We start from the raw sequence: 18,005 nt of genomic DNA, 5'->3' as shown, positions 1-18,005 counted from the left end.
TCCAGCAAGTTCTGTCTTTGTCTGGAGGGTAAAACAAAACAAAAAGAAAACATGGCTTTTCACCGCTGGATGCTGTCTAGGGGGGTGATCCCTACACGGGTGCTCTGTGCTTGGGAGCCCAGGGTGAGGTCCAGGCCTCACTCCTCACTGGGGAAAGCTCCCACAGCTGTGCCGCTTGGCCCGCATCCATGAAAGTGGTCCTGCGCCCTTTCACATCCCTGCCCTTTCTACTGGTGGTTTCTGCCCCTCCTTGGTTAAGTATCTCCTCTTCAGTTGTTTAGTCATCAGTTGTTTATTTCGGGTGGATGTTCTCCTCTTTATTTTCAGCTTGGTTCTGGGAGGCTGTGCCAGATAAAGTCTCCTACTCTACCACCATCTTGCCACTATTTGCTGAATTTCAATTTCTTTTCAAAATATAAAATATGCCACTAGGAGGCAGTGTTGACATATAGTTTTTCAAGCGCATCTTCACTATAATTCCTTTAGAAGGGAATGAGAGTCATCTGTAATTGTGTTGACAATAAAATTTTTAAAAAATAAATACAGCAAGAATGGTTTGATTTTACAATGTTTTGTGTGGCAATAAAGTTCTGAAAAGCATATCAAAGGGGCAAGCATCTTATACAGTAATATAATAGTAAATCAAATAAAAGTGTCTATCTATAAATGGAAGCATTCATATTGAATCTTATTTAGGGTTAAAAATTATACATAGCAATTTTGTGAAAAAAAGTGCCATTTATTCTTTTCTAATTTCACCTCAGTTATATGCAGCCTCCGAGAGCTGTGCTGCTCTGGCCCCATTCCTGTGCATTGGGGGGTGAGGGATGGATTACTAATTATCTTTGTAAGAAAATTCTGGAAATTTTTTTCTTTTTAAATACAGCCTTCTTCTTTAAAACTCTAGCATACTTGTGAAGAAGGAAGATAGTATTATTTTTTTAATCGGTGGATAAATTGAGGTATAGAGATTCCATATAGGACTTAGCAAATCATAGAATGAAAATAAAAATCTAATACAACCAAGATAGTCTTGTTGTTCTTATGTGTTTAATAGAAGAAATTATAATTTCAAAAAAGCTGACCAATCTCAGAATGTTTCGAAAGCAACATGAACCCTTTCCTAAACCATGAAGAGTGGCTATGTTCATTCTAATGGTCTTGTACCTTCAGGCTTGACCTCTCATGAGAGAGTAGGTATTATCAGGTAAAAATATATTTCTCAATCTGGTGAACCTGAATAGAGTTTGGAGAATTTCTGTTTTTTTAAGCTGCCAAAGTAGCACACACTTGCTGCTCCTCAGACTAACTTACTGGAGGCATTTAGGTGGATTCAGTTTTGAGTAGAATGGAGAAGGTCTGGATACAAGTCCCTCTCACCCCCTCCCTATTGGTTGGTATGTTTCCTAGTGGTAGAAATGGACCAGCTAATGAGAAAAGCTCTGGAACTCTGAGAGCAGGACTCTGGGCTTTGGATACTTATTAATAGGTCCCGTATCACTGATCTTCCAAGAGTAAACTTCAAGAAGTAGGAAAGTCCCCATAGCTGAAGGGTCCCATAGCAGTGTTCTTCAAAGTGTGAGCCAAAACTTATTGATGGGTCATAAAACCAATTTGAAGGATCTCAACCAGTATGTTTTATTACTAAAATAAGATGGAATACAAAATATCGGAATAGATCACACATTTTATTTCAATGGTTGCATAGTATGTGCTTTACTGGGTCATTATGTAAATCGTGTTGCTTGCTAAGAGTCACATTCAAAGGAGCTTGGAAGTCACTTCCGTATATCACTTCATCTGTCCCTGTCTGGTTTCTGAGCCATTTGACAGTTCATGTCTAATCCTCCTTACTAGCCTGAAAACTTCTTGAAGTGGGATTAATGTCCGAATTACGTTTCCTTGGTCACAGCAATTTCTTTAATACCTTATTCATGGTGGGTGCTTAGCAAACCTGCTTAAGATTTACTTTGTACTTATTTTGCTTCTGAGGAAAGTTCTAAGACATACTTTTAAAACTTTCAGGTGGTATTTGTAATTCTATTTTGTTCAGCTCGTACAGATTTTATGTGTAGGCTGGTGTTAATATGAGCATTGTTATTTTAACCATCTTTTCCTTATTTCTAAGGACTGTGGCCCAAGCATAGAAGAATTCACAAAATTGGGTTCCACTGAGGTTACTACGCAGATTTGAATTTCTGTTTTTCAAAGAGCTCTTTCAGCTGCTGCTCAGTTGTCGCTTCCTTCTGCTGCATCAGCTCCCTGGTTCCTTTGGTCACTCCCCAGGCATCGGGCTTTGACATTGAAGGGTTGTATGGCCTTCCTGATGCTATCCGAAGATTCTCCCAGTATTCCTTCCTCGCCCTGGGTGAGCAAGACACACATTAGAATCCTCCCTGAGTGTCGATCCCTGTGTCGCTGAACTGGAGTACTTCCATCTTTGCATTCTTGAGACTATGTCCATTAAAACACATTTGTTATTCTGTACTAAATCTTTTCCCCTCAGAATCTGTATGTCTAAAATTACTTTCAACTTCTTTTTAACATGTGAATAGGGATCAAAAGTTAAGAATTAGAATAGGGACATTTTCTATCTGATGGACCTACCTCCCGAACCTCACTTTCTGGTACTCTATGCATAAACCAGCTGAGCCCACGTTTACTATTCTCCCCCAAACCACATCACTTCTGCACCTCTCACTCCATGGGTCCTGCCTCCTCCTCCTTTCTTTCTCCACTGTCTCCTCTAGTCCAAGCCTCATCACATCTGATATTCTATCAAAGGCTTCCTCACAGGTTCCCCTGTCTCAAAGCTGTTAAACCTTGCTAACTTGCAAATCTTGTCCTGGACCACTTGTGACCCTCCAGGCTCATCATTGCTTTGGGGATGAGTTCACACTCAGCTAGTGAGCATAAATAAAAGGTTGCCTCCTCTTCTTGGCTTGTGTCTTCTATCAAATTCTGTCCCTGGTATTCTTAAGTTTCTAGTTTCTCAATATGCCATTCTCCGCTGGAATGTAAACTTCGAGGACAAAGACCTTTTCTATCTTATTCACCACTCTCTTCCCAGCTCCAGGAATTGTACTTGGCACAGAACAGACACTTAATTAATATTTGTTATACTTAAGTTATACTTAAATCTTAAATAATCAATTGATTCAATGTTAGTGTCCACCACATGGATGGTGCTTTCTTAGAGCATGAAATCATATTTCATTGCAACTTATGTTATTTACATTGTATATTCCTAAAGCCTTCTCTAGAAATCACTCCATAAGGTTGTTTTACAAACATCTCTGTGAGAGCATTTAAGGAGGATAATGGACTCTTTCCCATCACATGGCAAGTTAGCTGCAGTCTTTATAATGACCTCACTTGGGCATATTCATAATCTACATGAGTTTGGTTTGGCAAATAGAGTTTGAAGGTGCCTACCTGGCTCTAATCCACGGTTTGGTGTGCATGTCCAATCCACTTCCCCAGCTGCCATGCTTTTCTGAGGCCGGCGGCAAAAAGCCCCTTTCTGGGGCCAGCTCCTCTGCAATCGCCCTGATGTGGTAGGGCTCGAATCCACAGCACCCGCCTATGTACCTGACCCCCAGGTTGTAGGCCTCTCTGGCGTATTTCTGAATATCCCACCTGGTTGCAACTCTGGGCTCCAGTCCTGCAACAAATCGCATTATGCTCAAGTTCTTTTTAAAAAAATATTTAAAATGGACAACTCTAATTAAGCAAATAATCTTGAATAAGTGAGTTAAATAATTTGTCAACACTTAATTTCTTAACTTCTCAAAGCTGTTAGCTACTTTGTGTCTATGTATCCAGTTTCAACTGTTGTGATAGCTGGCCTTTCAGATGAACCCTGCCCTCTGACATTCTCATCCTTGTGTAGCCCTCTCCTGCATTATATCAGGTTCGTCTGCGAGACCAACATAATATGGCAGAAGGGATGGTCCCTAAAGGAAATGGGGTAAGGTATGAAGACCTTAGAATGAAATAGGAGACTGGCCGTGTTCCAGCCCCGCCGATATCTCTGGGCTTGGTTTTCAAAGGAGACCCACCCCCATTTCCAAAACATGCTACAGGACTTTCTTCTCTACCTAGACTGCAGGCATGCCCTCACTTCATCTGCTTGGTCTCTTCATTCAAATTTGCCATACACTAGCCCAGTGATGGTATCTTCTCTCCACTCTCAAACCGTGGAGTGTCTGAGTAACATTAAAAATAAGAGAAAATTATGTTGGAGGTAACTGGTTCTAACCGTCTTATTTTTCTGAGAAAATTAAGACCTGGAGGAGCTAGGGAATTCTGCAAAGGTTACACAACTCAGCAACAGGGCTGGAACCAGAACAAAAATCTTTGCTGATCCCGCCCATGAGGGCATTCTTTTTACCAACCGACACGCATGGCTAGCTGGTTGTCTAACTAGGTGTTGCTTCAACTTTGATTTTACACTTAAGTTCAGAGGTCTTTTTTGCTTGCTGGTCCCTTCTTTTCCTTCTATGACTGTCTAATATCAAGGGATTTGTGGCTGCAGGGAGAATATCTGAGCCTAAAGAGACAGGAAGACATTTGTTTACTGTGATAAACCTCTCTGGCAATAGATTTATCAGGAATTTGTCAAACATAAAGACATTGAGGCAGTATATACAGTAGACTGTCTGTCTTACCGAAGGGGAATTCCGGCAGATCGATAAACCCCTGTTTGCCGCAGTCGGGAGTGTGGTAGGCCAACGGCTGGCTCATCAGGTGAGCTTTCAGCCCGGCGGCCTGCAGGCCTTCTTTCATGAGCTTCACTGTTTGCAGACTGATTGTGGGGTCGAAGTGGCAGTTCACACCGATGATGGAAGCTCCTACAAGTGAGAACATTTTAGCTTTAGGGATTTATGAGAATACTAGGGGGCCTGACCCTCCTTTCTTAATTGGGGAGCTTTTATTTGGAACAGTGCATTTGGAAGTACAGCATTTGACCCTTACTCCCTGGAAATGTATCTCACCTTTGAGCAAGAGTGATTGCTAACAAGCAGCACGTACTCTCTGTGGCAAGTACTTTGAAGAGCCTGGTATAATTGAAGTGTCATCTATGCACACTTAGCTGTCCATCTTTTTTCAAAGAAATCATTATTAGAGTTTTTTAAACTTCAAATTTTAGTAGTCAAATTTTCAATTTCTGACATTATATTGCAAGCACAATAAATATTTAGCACTTCCAGCTGCTAGCTTGCACCCCTGGTTGCCATACCACTCATTCGAGGAATAAATCAATGTTCCCTTTTATCAGGCCAATTTAATAGTGTCACTACACTCAGATTCCAGGAGCAGCATTGCTGACTCCACAAGCTGTGGCAGCCAGTGTTCAGTGGCAGGCGTCTCAGCGGTCCTCACTGGGCTGGGTCTGCAGTTTGCTCCTCATTCTTCTTCTAATCAGGCCTCCCTCCTGGTTACTCCTCTGAATTAGCTTTTGTAGGGGCACCCGAGACCTCAGTCTTGCCAAATCCAGTAATTGCTTCCTGTTCTCATTTTGCTCTACCTCTCAGCAGTGATTAGTCTGTTGGACCCCTCCCTCCCTCATCAACACTCCCTTCCTCTTAGCTTCTGAGAACTTCTCATATTCCCTGAGTGTTGCTACTGCCTCTCTGGAAACGTTTTGGGGGTGTTACAGGCCCACCCTTCCTCAAGCCTGAACTTTTCAATCCTGCAGTGTCCCAGGATCCCACTGAGCCATCTTCTGCTCTTCCCCTACACCCTCTTTTCAATACCATCTATATCCAGAACTCTCCCAAATGTATCTCTCTCAACTGACCTTGCCATTATGTTCCAGTCTTGTCTACTCAACCGCTCGGATCTTGATTACCTTTCTTTCTTTTTCTTTTTTTTCCTTTGCATGTTCTCTGCCAGAGTTTTTCTTTCCTTGCTTGACTTCATTACACTGAGTTAATCCTATGTTGGCTATTTATTGGATGTCCATTAGGTATAAGGGTCCTTGTGTGGGGGTGTCCAACCTGTGGCCCACGGGCCACATGCAGCCCAGGATGGCTGTGAGTGTGGCCCAACAAAAAATCATAAATTTAATGAATGTTATGAGATTGTTTTGTGATTATGTGTCACAATGTATTTAATGTGTGGCCCATGACAACTCTTCATCCAGTGTGGCTCAGAGATGCCAAAAGGTTGGATACCCCTGTTGGGGTTCTAGAGAAATATATGGTCCCTGACACCAAGGATTCCATAATTTAGCACAGGGCTTTCCAAGGTTTGCTCCATGAAAATAATGTTCTGTGATCAGTTAAGTTAGACAGTAGCTGTTTACCATATCCCCTCCTGGACACTGCCAGTGTATCTGAACACATCAAAGGCTCAGACAACTTCTGTAGTAAAGAGACCTGCTTAACTTGGTATAACACAGCATTTTCTAAATGTATTTGACAACAGAACCCTCTTAACATTGTCACAAATTTAAAAATGTTGACTGAGGATATTCTAAATGAGGGGTATAAACAGAAAGTGTTATAGTTCCTAAGAGGAAGGAGTGATCTTGGGGTAGGAGTCATTACGTAAGCATCCATGCAGGTAGAGTTTGAACTAATATTGGAAGATAGACACATTAGATGGATATTAGATGCATTTATTAGACAGATATTTATTATGAACCTACTATGTCCTAAGCCCAGGGTACTCAATGCTGAGACAAACAGAGTCCCTGCCCCCTTAGATTTTAAAGTCTAGTGAGAGTCAGACATTAAAGAGATAAACAAATGAGATAAGTGGGCACTGCTACAAAGTTATAAATACAGTACAGTGATTTCAAACACTGTGCCTGCACCTACTCTGAACAGAATTGCAAAGGAAGGATGAGATGTAGGCCAAGAATCCTTGCCAGTTAACAATGGTGATGATGAAGGCCTCCTCTGGTCTTTTTTAAACAGATGAACTTGCTTCTCCTCCCTTTTTTATATTACCAATCAAAAATTAGAACTATCCAACCTCACTTCTAAACCTAAGTAACTGTTATTGTCAATGACCAGCATAAAGTGACTTTCATGAAATATCAGGAGTCAGATAAAAGTCAGGAATTAAACAAATAGCCACCTAAACTCTCTCTATCCCACAAAGCCAGCTGGACTCTTCCACTGACACTGAGCTATTCCTTGGGTTTAAAATGAGGCAGCGCTGAAAACAATCTGTTATTTCCCTGACTGAAATGAAAATTACATAAAAAGATAAATCCAGTGATCAGTATTTCATATCAAAGGATTTTAAAATTTATCAAGTCAGTTATAAAAAGCAAAGCATACCAATAATTTATGAGAACGGAAAAACTTTGGCAAAGAGGACAACTGACTTAAAAGTTATTAATGTTTAAAGACCTCAACTTGAGATAAGTTTAAAATAAAACACGATTTTTCCAAATGCTCCTTCTGAGTACCAAAATCCTTCCCATCTCTAGTTGTCACACCTTCAGCATAGGTCTAATGGCTCCTTTCAAAAGGCTGGTAGTGAGTGTATTGTTTTTTTTTCCTTTTTAAACATTTTCCTTCATAGAACTCAATAATATCAATATTCCTAAAAAAGTAAATGAATGATTTTTCTGTTAATAAAAATAGTATCTAGTGCTTCATAGATTGGAACTGCATCTGTATGTTATTTTAAAGACCCACTAATTGCAAACCAGCCAAAGTTCGCCATCACCTGCTTTCACCAGGCGCACGGCACACTGGCCGGGGCTCACACCATGCAGATCCCCCTCGGGGCCGATGCACATGGTCGCTGCCACTGGCTTCCCAGATGTTTTCAAGGTTTCCACTGCCCACACTGCCTCTTCAACATGTTCAAAATACTGAAATAAGGTAAGGTTAAGGTGCTTTTAATCTTACTTGTCTAGAACAATTTGAAAACTTATTCTATTGCTAAATTAATTATCACTACATATGTGACTTTCAGACTCTGAGTTGGAAATATTTTGAATATTGAGAATTTGAAATTGAAAAGCATTAGCATTTTTAAATGGATGAGAAAGGTGATTTCTTACTGTGAATTGCAGTCAAAAGGTTTGAAGAACATTGTTCTAGATTAACTGAATCAAAGTTAGTAGAAACCCAAAATTGCAAAAAGATTTCAAAGCTAAATATTACTATTACTAGTCATGATTGGCACCTAATCTCACATGGTCGTCAGGAAAGCAAAAGGCAGAGAAAATGTGCTAAGTGTATTTCTCTCATCTTTGACTGCTTTGTTTACCTCTGCAATCAAGAAGTCCACGTTCTTCTTCAGAAAGACCTCTAACTGTTGCTGAAATACTTTTTTCACTTCAGTTTCACTCTTGCAGCTGAGGTATGAAGGCGTCTGACTCACGCCTCCTGCCACCAAAGCGTCTCCCTCCTCAGCCACTTGCCGGGCAATGTCACAAGCAGCTTCGTTGACTTTGTTCCCCTAAAATCGTGAGTACATAATACATCAACATTTTCATTTGACATTGAATCAAATTATTATTCAAATGTACACATCTCAGTCGTGATTTGATTCCAGAAAATGACAGTGGTGGAATAGTTCAGTGCTTTCCCAAGTTGAGCGATGTGCAGTAACAAAATACCAATAATAGTGATGAAAAAAGAAATCTAATGATGGTATCTAGGCTACTGCATTATACCAAAGACCTGTAAGAGGGTAAAAGCCTTTACATAAAAAGATCTGGTATCTTTCAATGCCTAAGCTGCACTTAGAAGAATTGTGGTGATCATGATAATGATTTATCTTTTTGACAAATAAAAATAAAATTCAATTAAAATGACAACAAAATTCATGACTTTTTGTCTTTCTGTATTTTCTCAATGAACAGATAAATGTATCACAGGTAAGGTCTTTTCTAATTATTTAGACACTAACAATGGACATGCCCTCAACCACTGTGCTATAGGCCATACAGACTTGTGGGATTTTTAAAACTCCCTTTTTATTGCAGATGAAGAAATTGCCACCTTGTTGGGGTAGGTAAACAGCTTGCCCAATGGCATCACCCAGATGACTGTAGCTGAGTCAGGAAGATTCCAGGTTCGCTGATTCCTTGTGCCTGTGACCTTTCCCATATATTGCACCACATTAAAAACTGTGAGGGTGTAAGAATCTGTAAGGATACCCACTCAGCAACTTAGGAGACTGGGAAAATCATTAATCATTACATGCCTCTTCTTTGATCTGCTTCATTAAATACCTTTCTGTCAATTTGGGGAACTCCAGATATTTCATTGCTGTATTATTTAAAATAAGACAACACTGTGACGAGACTCAACGTTTTCTCTGTAAGAACTTTGGTGATGACATATGTATATACTACACCCTTCTAAGAGAGCCATGGGTAGTGTTACTCACGGATATTTTCTCTGCAACATAGTTGCCCCTGTTCTCCAGCTTGTCTTCACTCGCATAAAAGGTGAAGGTCTGCATGACGTTCGATCCAGCTCTGAGGAACTCCCGGTGCAGCTGGCGAACTGGGAGATTGAATAAGACAGGCATTAATTGTTATCAGATTATTAACCTGTGATGTTTCCAAAAAGCTCTAAGATAAGTAAATATGAAAATATCTGCTTAAATTCCTGGTTGTTTGGCATACATGCATCCTGGGGGCTAATGAGAGGTGATCTGGGTCTCTTGCCAAAGGAGGGATTTCCACCATGGAGCAGGGTAAAGGAAAGAGGGAGGTCCCAGAGAGGGGGAATCGTTTCCGAATTTTTGCCAGGTAGAGGAGGTAGGGAAGGCTGTTCCCTACAGAGGGAACAGCCTGAGCAAAAACAGGAGTGGCTTTCGGGGAAAGGGCAGTTAGTCTGAGCAGCCGAAGTTGAGGACGTGTTGGGGAAGTGATGGGAGATGCAGCTGGAGAGGCAGCCTGGCAGACAGAGTGTGCACGGCATAGCACGCTGTTCCAAGGAGTGTAGGCTCCAGACCGTAAGTGTGGGGGCAAAACCAATAGTTTGTAAGAAATTGAGTGATGTGATTAGCTTGGTGTTTCTGAAAAATGAGTAAGATAAGAATTGGAGTAAGATTCCCAAACATGTCCATGGATGAATGCCAAAATAGCAAAGCTTTCCCAGGTTAGAGGAAATATAATAAGAATTTTTTCCATACAACCAAATGTATTAAATTTAAAGAATTATCTATCCTCTGCTCTAAAATAGTTGTCCTAACCCCTGGTTGCCCACTAGATACCCTGCAAGCTTTTAAAATATTATGGACACTAGAATAATCCCATAGATATTCCAATTTAATTGGTTTGGGGCAGGGCACAGACTTTTTTTTAAGGTCCCCCACTGATTCTTATTTTCAGCCTTGTTGAGAACCACCATTCTAAGAGATTGGAAACATGCTTATTTTGTAAAATGGCAGTGACACTTAGCTGGTGTTTGTTTTGTCAGGGGAATTAACTGGGCAAAGTAAGAAATCAGCAATCCAATATAAGCCCCTGATATTTATTTTGAAATTTCAGAGACCTGTAAAATCCAAAGGTCTGGAAGCAACTGCACTAGAAGCCAGGAAGTTATTAGGACACGGAGTTCTTACCCCCCGGGGCTGAGGCTGGAGATGAATCTGGCATCTCTGCATCCCAGGTGCCGAATAGACCACAGAGAACATGGGGAGCTCAGTGTTTGTTTTCAAATGAACAAGTAAGTGAGGCAAAAAAAGCTTTTAAATTTTAGAAAATGGGTTTCTAAGCTAGAAGCCAAATCTTCATTTTTTAAATCATAGAAACTTTAGTTCTCAGTGGGAATTTAAAAGGATGCCTAAATTATAGGGATTCACACTTGTTTTAATTAGCAACAGAACCAATTAAGAACACCTATGTGGAGTTCCCATATATATTGGTCAGATGAGGTGCTGCGGTTGGAGCAGGGGTGCAGGGCCTGTGGACCAGGGACCTGGACACCAGAGTGACGCGGGTTATAAACAGGAAGTCTACCCAGGGTGTCCTTGGGTGTATTTCCAGAGGCTCTGTGAAAAAAGTTTGAAATGGTATGCAAATTGTGTATATGTACATTCCTTGCTCTTAAGTGATTTATTCCATGATGCTTCTTAAAACTGCAGTGCTTCTCAAAGTGTGACCTAACTTAGACTGGCCTGGGGTCAATTATTATGAATGCAAATGCCCCAAACCCTCCAGCCCCAGCAAACCCAAACTCCTTGCCAAATTCAATACTGATTCCACTGAGTGCAAGAACTGCAATTTTTGGCATAAACTTCAGTAGGAGAATTAATCTGGCAATTTCTGAGTATTCTTTCAATTTCTATTTTCTGTTTCCTCTCATCTTAAGACTCCTGAGTCTTCATCCTCTAACCAATAATAGGGTATGACTGGTCTCAGTGACAAAGACAAAACATACACTAATTAATCACACTCATGATATGGCTTTAAACTCCTTATGAAATTAGTCTTATTTTAGCATCACAGAAGCTAAATGTTACACATCTCTTGACTAAGATGCTGAGTTGGTTTCCTTAAAAATTCTTACATTCTCACTGTTTTTAAATGTAACACTGTATAGGGGAAAGGTAATAGGCACAAAAGGTCAGTGAACCTGGAATCTTCCTGACTCTGCTAGAATCAACTGTGTGATGTTGGGCAAGCCATTACCTACCCCAACAAGGTGGCAATTTCTTCATCTCTACCATGAAAAGGGAGTTTCAAAATCCCATGAGTCTGTGTGACCTACAGCACTAGGGTTTCTTAAGGATAACCATCCATTTTTAATTTCTAAATCATTAGGAAAAAACCTCACTTGTGATACATTTATCTGTTAATTGAAAAAATACAGAAAGACATGAATTTTGTGGCCATTTAGTTGAATTTTGTTCTTAATATATTAAACATAAAGGCAAATTGCCATCATCATCACCACTATTTGCTAGGTAGTCTTCCAAATGCCTCATGATGGCAGATGTGCTTAGCATTTTGGGGGAATGAAAGATGTCTGAAGAATTCATGCTCTGACAGAGAGTGGCGAGCAGTTTTTATGTTAACTTATGCAAATGAATTTGTGTAGCTGCAGGTGCTCTTCTAATTTAGGCTGGGTGAGAGCTAGCCCCGAGATAAACTCTGAAAATTTCCTGGCAGCTGGACTACACCTGAAATATTTCTGCAGGACTGGTGCCTGGGCTCAACTTCCCAGTGCCGGGCACGGTGAGACAGAGAAGGTTACGCTGCCAGTCTGTAATCCCTTATCCAAGCCATTCTGGGACCAAATGTGTCTTGGAATCCAGAATTTTGGGAATTTTAGAAAGTGAATACAGTATATATGCTATATATTATCTAATACTCTCATCAGGGCTTGAGGCAGTAACCCCCTGGCCCCAGTTAAATACATTAATACTTTTTTTTTGCTTCAAATTATATGACTAACCACACTAAATCATTAGTCACACAATTATAAATATCCCACAATAGTTCAGGCCACATGTGCCCCCAAATGATTTTGCTGCGAGTTTGGTATCCCACTGAAGAAATGCTGCAAAGTCTTATTTGACCTTTTAGAGTTCACTGTGGAATTCCAAAGACTTGCATTTCTCAAGTAAAGTTATGAGGGTAAAATCAAACTATGCCCTGTACGTATATAACTGGGAGATATTATCCATACACATATAATCGCCTTCAGATTCCATCCCAACTCCCCTCCTGGCCATAAACACTTTGTGGTCAAAAAAGTAAAATGAGAGTAGTTGCGTGCATACAGGTACAGGATAGGCAGACAGTTGAATTTAAATTGAGTGGGCTAGTATACAATGTATTTAACTAGGTGGCACATGTACAATGGAGGAGAGCCTATCTGTGAGACCCTGATTGATAACTGTACCATTTAACTTAGAGTGGATAAGGAGGCAAGGTGGACACATGCAGGGGAATGGATAACAAACACCAAAATGGAAGGAAGAACTGAGAGTCTCGACAAGGTCAGGGAGTGGCAGTGTTAGAGAAAGGGAGCAGGAGAGGTGGGAGGGGGTGGTCAGAGAGGGAATCCTGGCAACTGTGATTTCAGACGTGCACAGCTATTGATGATGGCGAGGTCTTGGATCAGGTGGCTGAGGGGGGCTGTGGAGGTGCAGTTCAGTTGGAGCTGAGGAGCAGATCAAGGCATCAACAGGAAGAGTGCCGGATGGATCATCTGTGTGGACAATGAAGTCACCCAGAGAGGTGAGGGAGAGAGGGACAGAGGGGAAGGCGGTGAGCAAAGTACTAGACTCTAGAGTGAGGGTCAGGGACCAAGAGGTAAATGCAGGTGACAGCAACAAGGAGGGCTGTTGTGCTTATTCAACATGTGAGTCGACATTTACACAACTAGTATAGTGCCCAGCAGGCCTTAATAAGTATTTGTAAAATGTGGCAGGAATGTATCTGTTTGATGGTGTGCATCTAGACTTGGGTCAATTCCAAGTTCTCTTTTATGAGCAAGGCACCAACCTGCTTCTGGGTGCTCCACAGCAGCTTCGGGGGTCCAGGGGCCTGCCTTCACGTAGCCCCTCTTCTCCAGTGCGAAGACAAACCCTCCATCTCCAATCACAACCTCTCCAGAGTTTAAACGTTCTAGGATGCCCTGAAATTACAGATGAGGGGGACGAGGGGAAGAAAAGGAGTTACTTGAATTGTGTAGACAATTTTCTATCTTTAGTACTTTTGCTATTATATTCTTGAGAAGTATGACTTCTTCAGAGTTCTCAGAATTTACATGTATATTTTATAATTCATGGTACTATCTGTAAGGCAAACAGCCTGCACGCTCATATAATGAAAATTTGTATATACATGTGCTGGTCTTTTAGGACACATTACAGAGTTTTAAAGCATGTGGTGAAACAATGTGCTGTGTAAAGATATACCTGCAGAAGGATTAAATGAAAGGTTGTATTTTTTTTAAAGAATCTATTTGTCTATTTTTTTTTAGAGAGAGGGCAGGGAAGGAGAAAAAGAGGGAGAGAAACATTAATGTGTGAAAGAAACATTGACTGGTTGCCTCTCTCACGCTCCCGACTGGGACCTGGCCGACAACCCAGACATGTACCCTGACCAGGAATCGAACCAGTGACCTTTCTGTTTGTAGGCCAATGCTCAATCCACTGAGCCACACCAGCCAGGGCTAAATGAAAAGGTCTTATTGTAAATCCTCAAATGAATACTTAGACACATATTCAAAGAGATGATCAAAATTTATAAAGAAGTTGGAGTGGCATATGATACTGTGTAGGCATTTTGAAGACTGAAAAGTCGGAAGATTCTTGGTAAAAACAGGAGGAGGAAGATACTACCTCAAAGGTGGTCAAATCCCTGAAAGTCTTCTATCTTTTGTGTTCAAATTCAGTTTTTGTGACAGAAGCTATGTTGTGTTGTCCAGGAGGTTATGAGTATGCGTATTTACACTATACATGGGTGAGCTGACAAGAATAGGAAAGAGACAACTAAGTGAAGTACTTGTAAACCAGTTTCCAGCCCAGCCTCCACACCATCTGCATCATTCACAGTACAAAACACTAGTTACCCTGGTGTCCATGTTCAATAGATACATTTCAAACTCAGTATTTTTGAAGGGCTTTGTGAATTAGAAAGTAATTTTCTAATGTAACCATTTCTTTTTAATTTAAAAGAATCATAAAATTTAAGGATAAAAGATGACCTATATTCAATTTAGGTTATTCTCTCTGATTTTACAAGTGAAGCATTAAGACCCAGAATCTAAATATTTACACTAAGTCTGCCAGGTGGGGAGTGTAGGGCCTCCAGATGCTTTGATTTGTAAGTGGTATCTAGATTTGATTGTACATGGGAGTGGGAAGGTGGGTCAGACCTGAAAAGACCCTGTAATGGAGTAACTTGGAAAGTACTTGTGTTTTGTGCCCCATTTATAGCTGTAACAGTTGGTAAAGCAAATGCTGATGTATCAGTATCAAGAGTTACATCAATCCGTGAGAGCCATGTATAGAATTTTGCATCCACAGTCCTCCCTCACCTTCCCGGGGCCTCCTGTTCCCCTTCCCTGCTCTTTCCTGTGCCCTTTGGTAGTCGAGTGCTCAGAGAGAAGATACAACTAACATTTCCACTTTAAAGAGGTAAAATAGGAGGATCACAGTATATGTCCCCAAAACTCCTTTCCAGACAGAAAAATTTTCAAGCATGAAAGTCCATGAGATAACAAGCAATTACAACAATACAGAATTGATCACATGTAATTTTGAAATATATAAATACATCATCATTCCAATGTGCCTAAATGCTACATCTTAGCACCACAACTTTGATTATGACCTAATTAGCAAGAAATTATATATATGTGTGTATAGATATATATAGAGAGAGAGTCAGTGTAGTTTATCAAAAACAAAAACAAGAATCAAATAAATGAGATATGACCTGCTGCTAACTTTCATTTGTCTGAAATAGTTCATGGTATTTTTGTTCAGTCACTTAACAACTTTCATTGAACACATGTGTGTTTTCAAACCCTTATACCACACACATTTAAATACACAGCGTAGCTGAGAATCTGATATTTGCTGGTGGAATGGTTAGCAGTGATTCCATTACCATGTTGTTCATTCATGGGTTGAACAATTACATCAGGAAGAACATCCTCTTACAGTCTAGTGCATGTGTAAATTACCTAGACTTCAGACTTTTTGTTACTAAGCAAAACAGCTTTTTAAAAGGAGTGGAATGTGCTAAGAAAAAAATGCTCAAGATACCATTTTGTGAAAAAGTATTACAAAACGGTATGTGTAATATCAGACCATTTTTGTATAAAAAGCACATATTTGCTAGACAACAAGCTAGCAGAATATACACTAAAATGTAGCAGATGGCATCCATAAGTCTTTTCCAAGCTGTGTACAGTGAACATGTGTTAGCTTTGTGACATATAATTTTAAACTCGAAAGTATAAACATATTATTGTCCATGTTTTAACACTGACACATGCATGGAAACAAAATTACTGAAGAAACATTTTTTTCCCATTTTATGTCCATCGTTTGCTTATATAATCCTTTAAAATGTTTCATTTTCCGAGTTTGAGTTTGAGGAGTGATTTAGAATTCTTGGCTATGTGAATGGGGGTTAAATATAATTTTTTAAATTTCTGTAGGAATTATTCTTTCCAGTTTACATCAACTGTTTATTTAGAAGATTTATGGATTGGTAAAGAATGTCAACCTAACTGAACTGTTGATAGCCTATAATCATTTGCCACCTCAACGTCTTCCTCAGATTGTTGACATACGTCTATTAATGCTGCATGACATTTAAAATTTTTTAACTGGATTAACTTTTTTCTTTGTGTGGAGGTATTTTTGATTTGGAAGGGATGGCTGGCAATGAGGATGAGAGGCAGACCTGCCCTCCTAGGGCCGAGGGGGTATATTTGGCCTGGCCAGGTCTGCCTCTCTGCCATCCCCTGGGGGCCTCTGTCCACCAGGCCTCCCCGGCTGGGTGCTTTGACACCTAAGGGTCAAGCACATTCCCTCTTCCCTTTGTCCATCTCTTCCCATCCATCCAACCATAGTCGAAATCAGTCCCCATGCCATCCATCCATTCCCCAAACTCCACCAAGGACAACAGTCTGGACTGGAACACTTGCCCCAACAAGTGTATCTTTGGGAAGATAGGCACTTGTTAAACGGGTGCTGGAGCAGACGTTTTTTAATCTTATTAACAGCCTGTCCTCAATATCTTATGGCCTCTGTGCTCATTTTTGAGGCTAGCATGGTGCATTTTGTAGCCATCACTGAAACCAAACTATGGGCGAAAACATACCATTGCCCAACCAAGCTCCGGTGTGCAGCTGCGCGAAAATACAATCCTGCGCTGGGAGGCGCCTAGAGACCCCAAGGCAGAGGCCAGGAGGCGCGTGCTGGAAACGGTCAGAGCCTGCGCCCGTGCCTCCCAGCGGGGCTGGTCTGGGAGGCAGAGAGGCTACAGCGGGGGGCGGATACACAGGAACCCACGCCACGAGGCACCCCCTTCGCCAGCTGCTGTGGGGGAGGGAAGTCCCGCCTGTGAGTGTAGGAGCTGCACTTCTGGAGGAGTGTTCTTACGTAGGCGTGCAGGACTCGGAAAATGTTGTGAGTCTCGGCGCCTTCCAGTCCAGAGGCATAGAGATCTCAGGACTGCTTTGGTGGAGGGCAGGAATGTGGGCTCAGAGGTGGCTTGGGGTCCTGCCGGAGAAGTCACGGGAGCACCTTCTTGTCACAGTCAGGCTCCAAGGGCGCCTCTGCACTCCCCGGGTGTTCAGGGTTGGTGGGTCCGCAGCCAGATCCTCGGCCGGGATGGAGAGCTCCCTCAGGTTCCCCAAAGACTCACCTTCTTGGCCTTTTTGCCCGCAATGGGTGCCATCTTCGTGGTGTCTGGACTGGAACTCCTCACGGATGCGCACCTACGAGGCCTGCAAGTCCCCCCTGCAAAGCCCAGAGCTGTACCAGGGCGGAGCCGGGCTCTTTATACTCGCTGCCCGAATGTGGGGTGGTTTCCCTAGCCTCCCTGTGGTCCAACTGCCGGCCTTGGCCTTGGGCGGGGAACACGCCCACCAGCCTTTTATTGAGGCCTGCCTCTCCTTGGGAACCAGCCCTGCAGAGGAGGTGATCAGAAGGGAAGATTGAGATTGTTCGCCCAAATGGGTGAAAACAGCGAGAAGTAAAAGGAGAAAAAAAAATAATTGTGAGTTGGCCACTCACTCGGTTTCTAACCTGGAAACCTGCCTGCTCACAGTCCCTCTTTGCCCCTCCCGTGACTGATTGTGATTTTACTTCTCCCTTGCCTGGGATCATGCACCATTACCTACGCAAGTCGCTTGTCAAGGTCCCTGCGAAATCCATGCATGCCCAAATATTTGTCAAAGGCTGTGGGACAAGATGATTGGGTGAGGAGGCCATGCCCTGAAAGTCAGCCCTAAGTGCCATCTCTGTGATAAACATCCAGCGGTTATATAACATGACTGGAATTCAAACAGTGGCATTTACAGAAGGGATCCCTTCTGTATTAA

At 41.6% G+C, this 18,005-nt stretch overlaps 1 protein-coding gene across 1 annotated transcript; it reads right to left on the bottom strand.

Moving 5' to 3' along the window:
• Positions 1-1,667: 1,667 nt before the first annotated feature.
• Positions 1,668-17,479, bottom strand: BHMT (betaine--homocysteine S-methyltransferase). Its single transcript, XM_028529028.2, has 8 exons — positions 17,327-17,479; positions 13,442-13,574; positions 9,367-9,485; positions 8,239-8,430; positions 7,690-7,837; positions 4,671-4,853; positions 3,436-3,664; positions 1,668-2,364 (listed from the first exon to the last, which is right to left on the bottom strand). The coding sequence occupies exons 1-8, from the start codon at positions 17,357-17,359 to the stop codon at positions 2,181-2,183; spliced, it is 1,221 nt and encodes a 406-aa protein (XP_028384829.1). The 5' UTR covers positions 17,360-17,479; the 3' UTR covers positions 1,668-2,180.
• Between the last annotated feature and the right edge of the window lie 526 nt (positions 17,480-18,005).

The sequence above is a fragment of the Phyllostomus discolor genome, chromosome 3 (assembly GCF_004126475.2).
Source record: "Phyllostomus discolor isolate MPI-MPIP mPhyDis1 chromosome 3, mPhyDis1.pri.v3, whole genome shotgun sequence".
NCBI lineage: Eukaryota > Metazoa > Chordata > Mammalia > Chiroptera > Phyllostomidae > Phyllostomus > Phyllostomus discolor.
The sequence above is the reverse complement of the archived record's forward strand: the minus strand, read 5'-3'. Positions and strand labels throughout refer to the sequence as shown.

What these genes read in the sequence shown, in the direction of transcription:
- BHMT (XM_028529028.2), bottom strand. Translation starts at nt 17,359, where the DNA reads ATGGCACCCATTGCGGGCAAAAAGGCCAAGAAG. An exon ending in ATGTTGCAGAGAAAATATCC is followed by an intron (nt 8,431 to 9,366) that starts GTGAGTAACACT and finishes TCACGATTTTAG; the next exon opens with GGGAACAAAGTCAACGAAGC. An exon ending in TCTGCCGGAATTCCCCTTCG is followed by an intron (nt 3,665 to 4,670) that starts GTAAGACAGACA and finishes GATTTGTTGCAG; the next exon opens with GACTGGAGCCCAGAGTTGCA.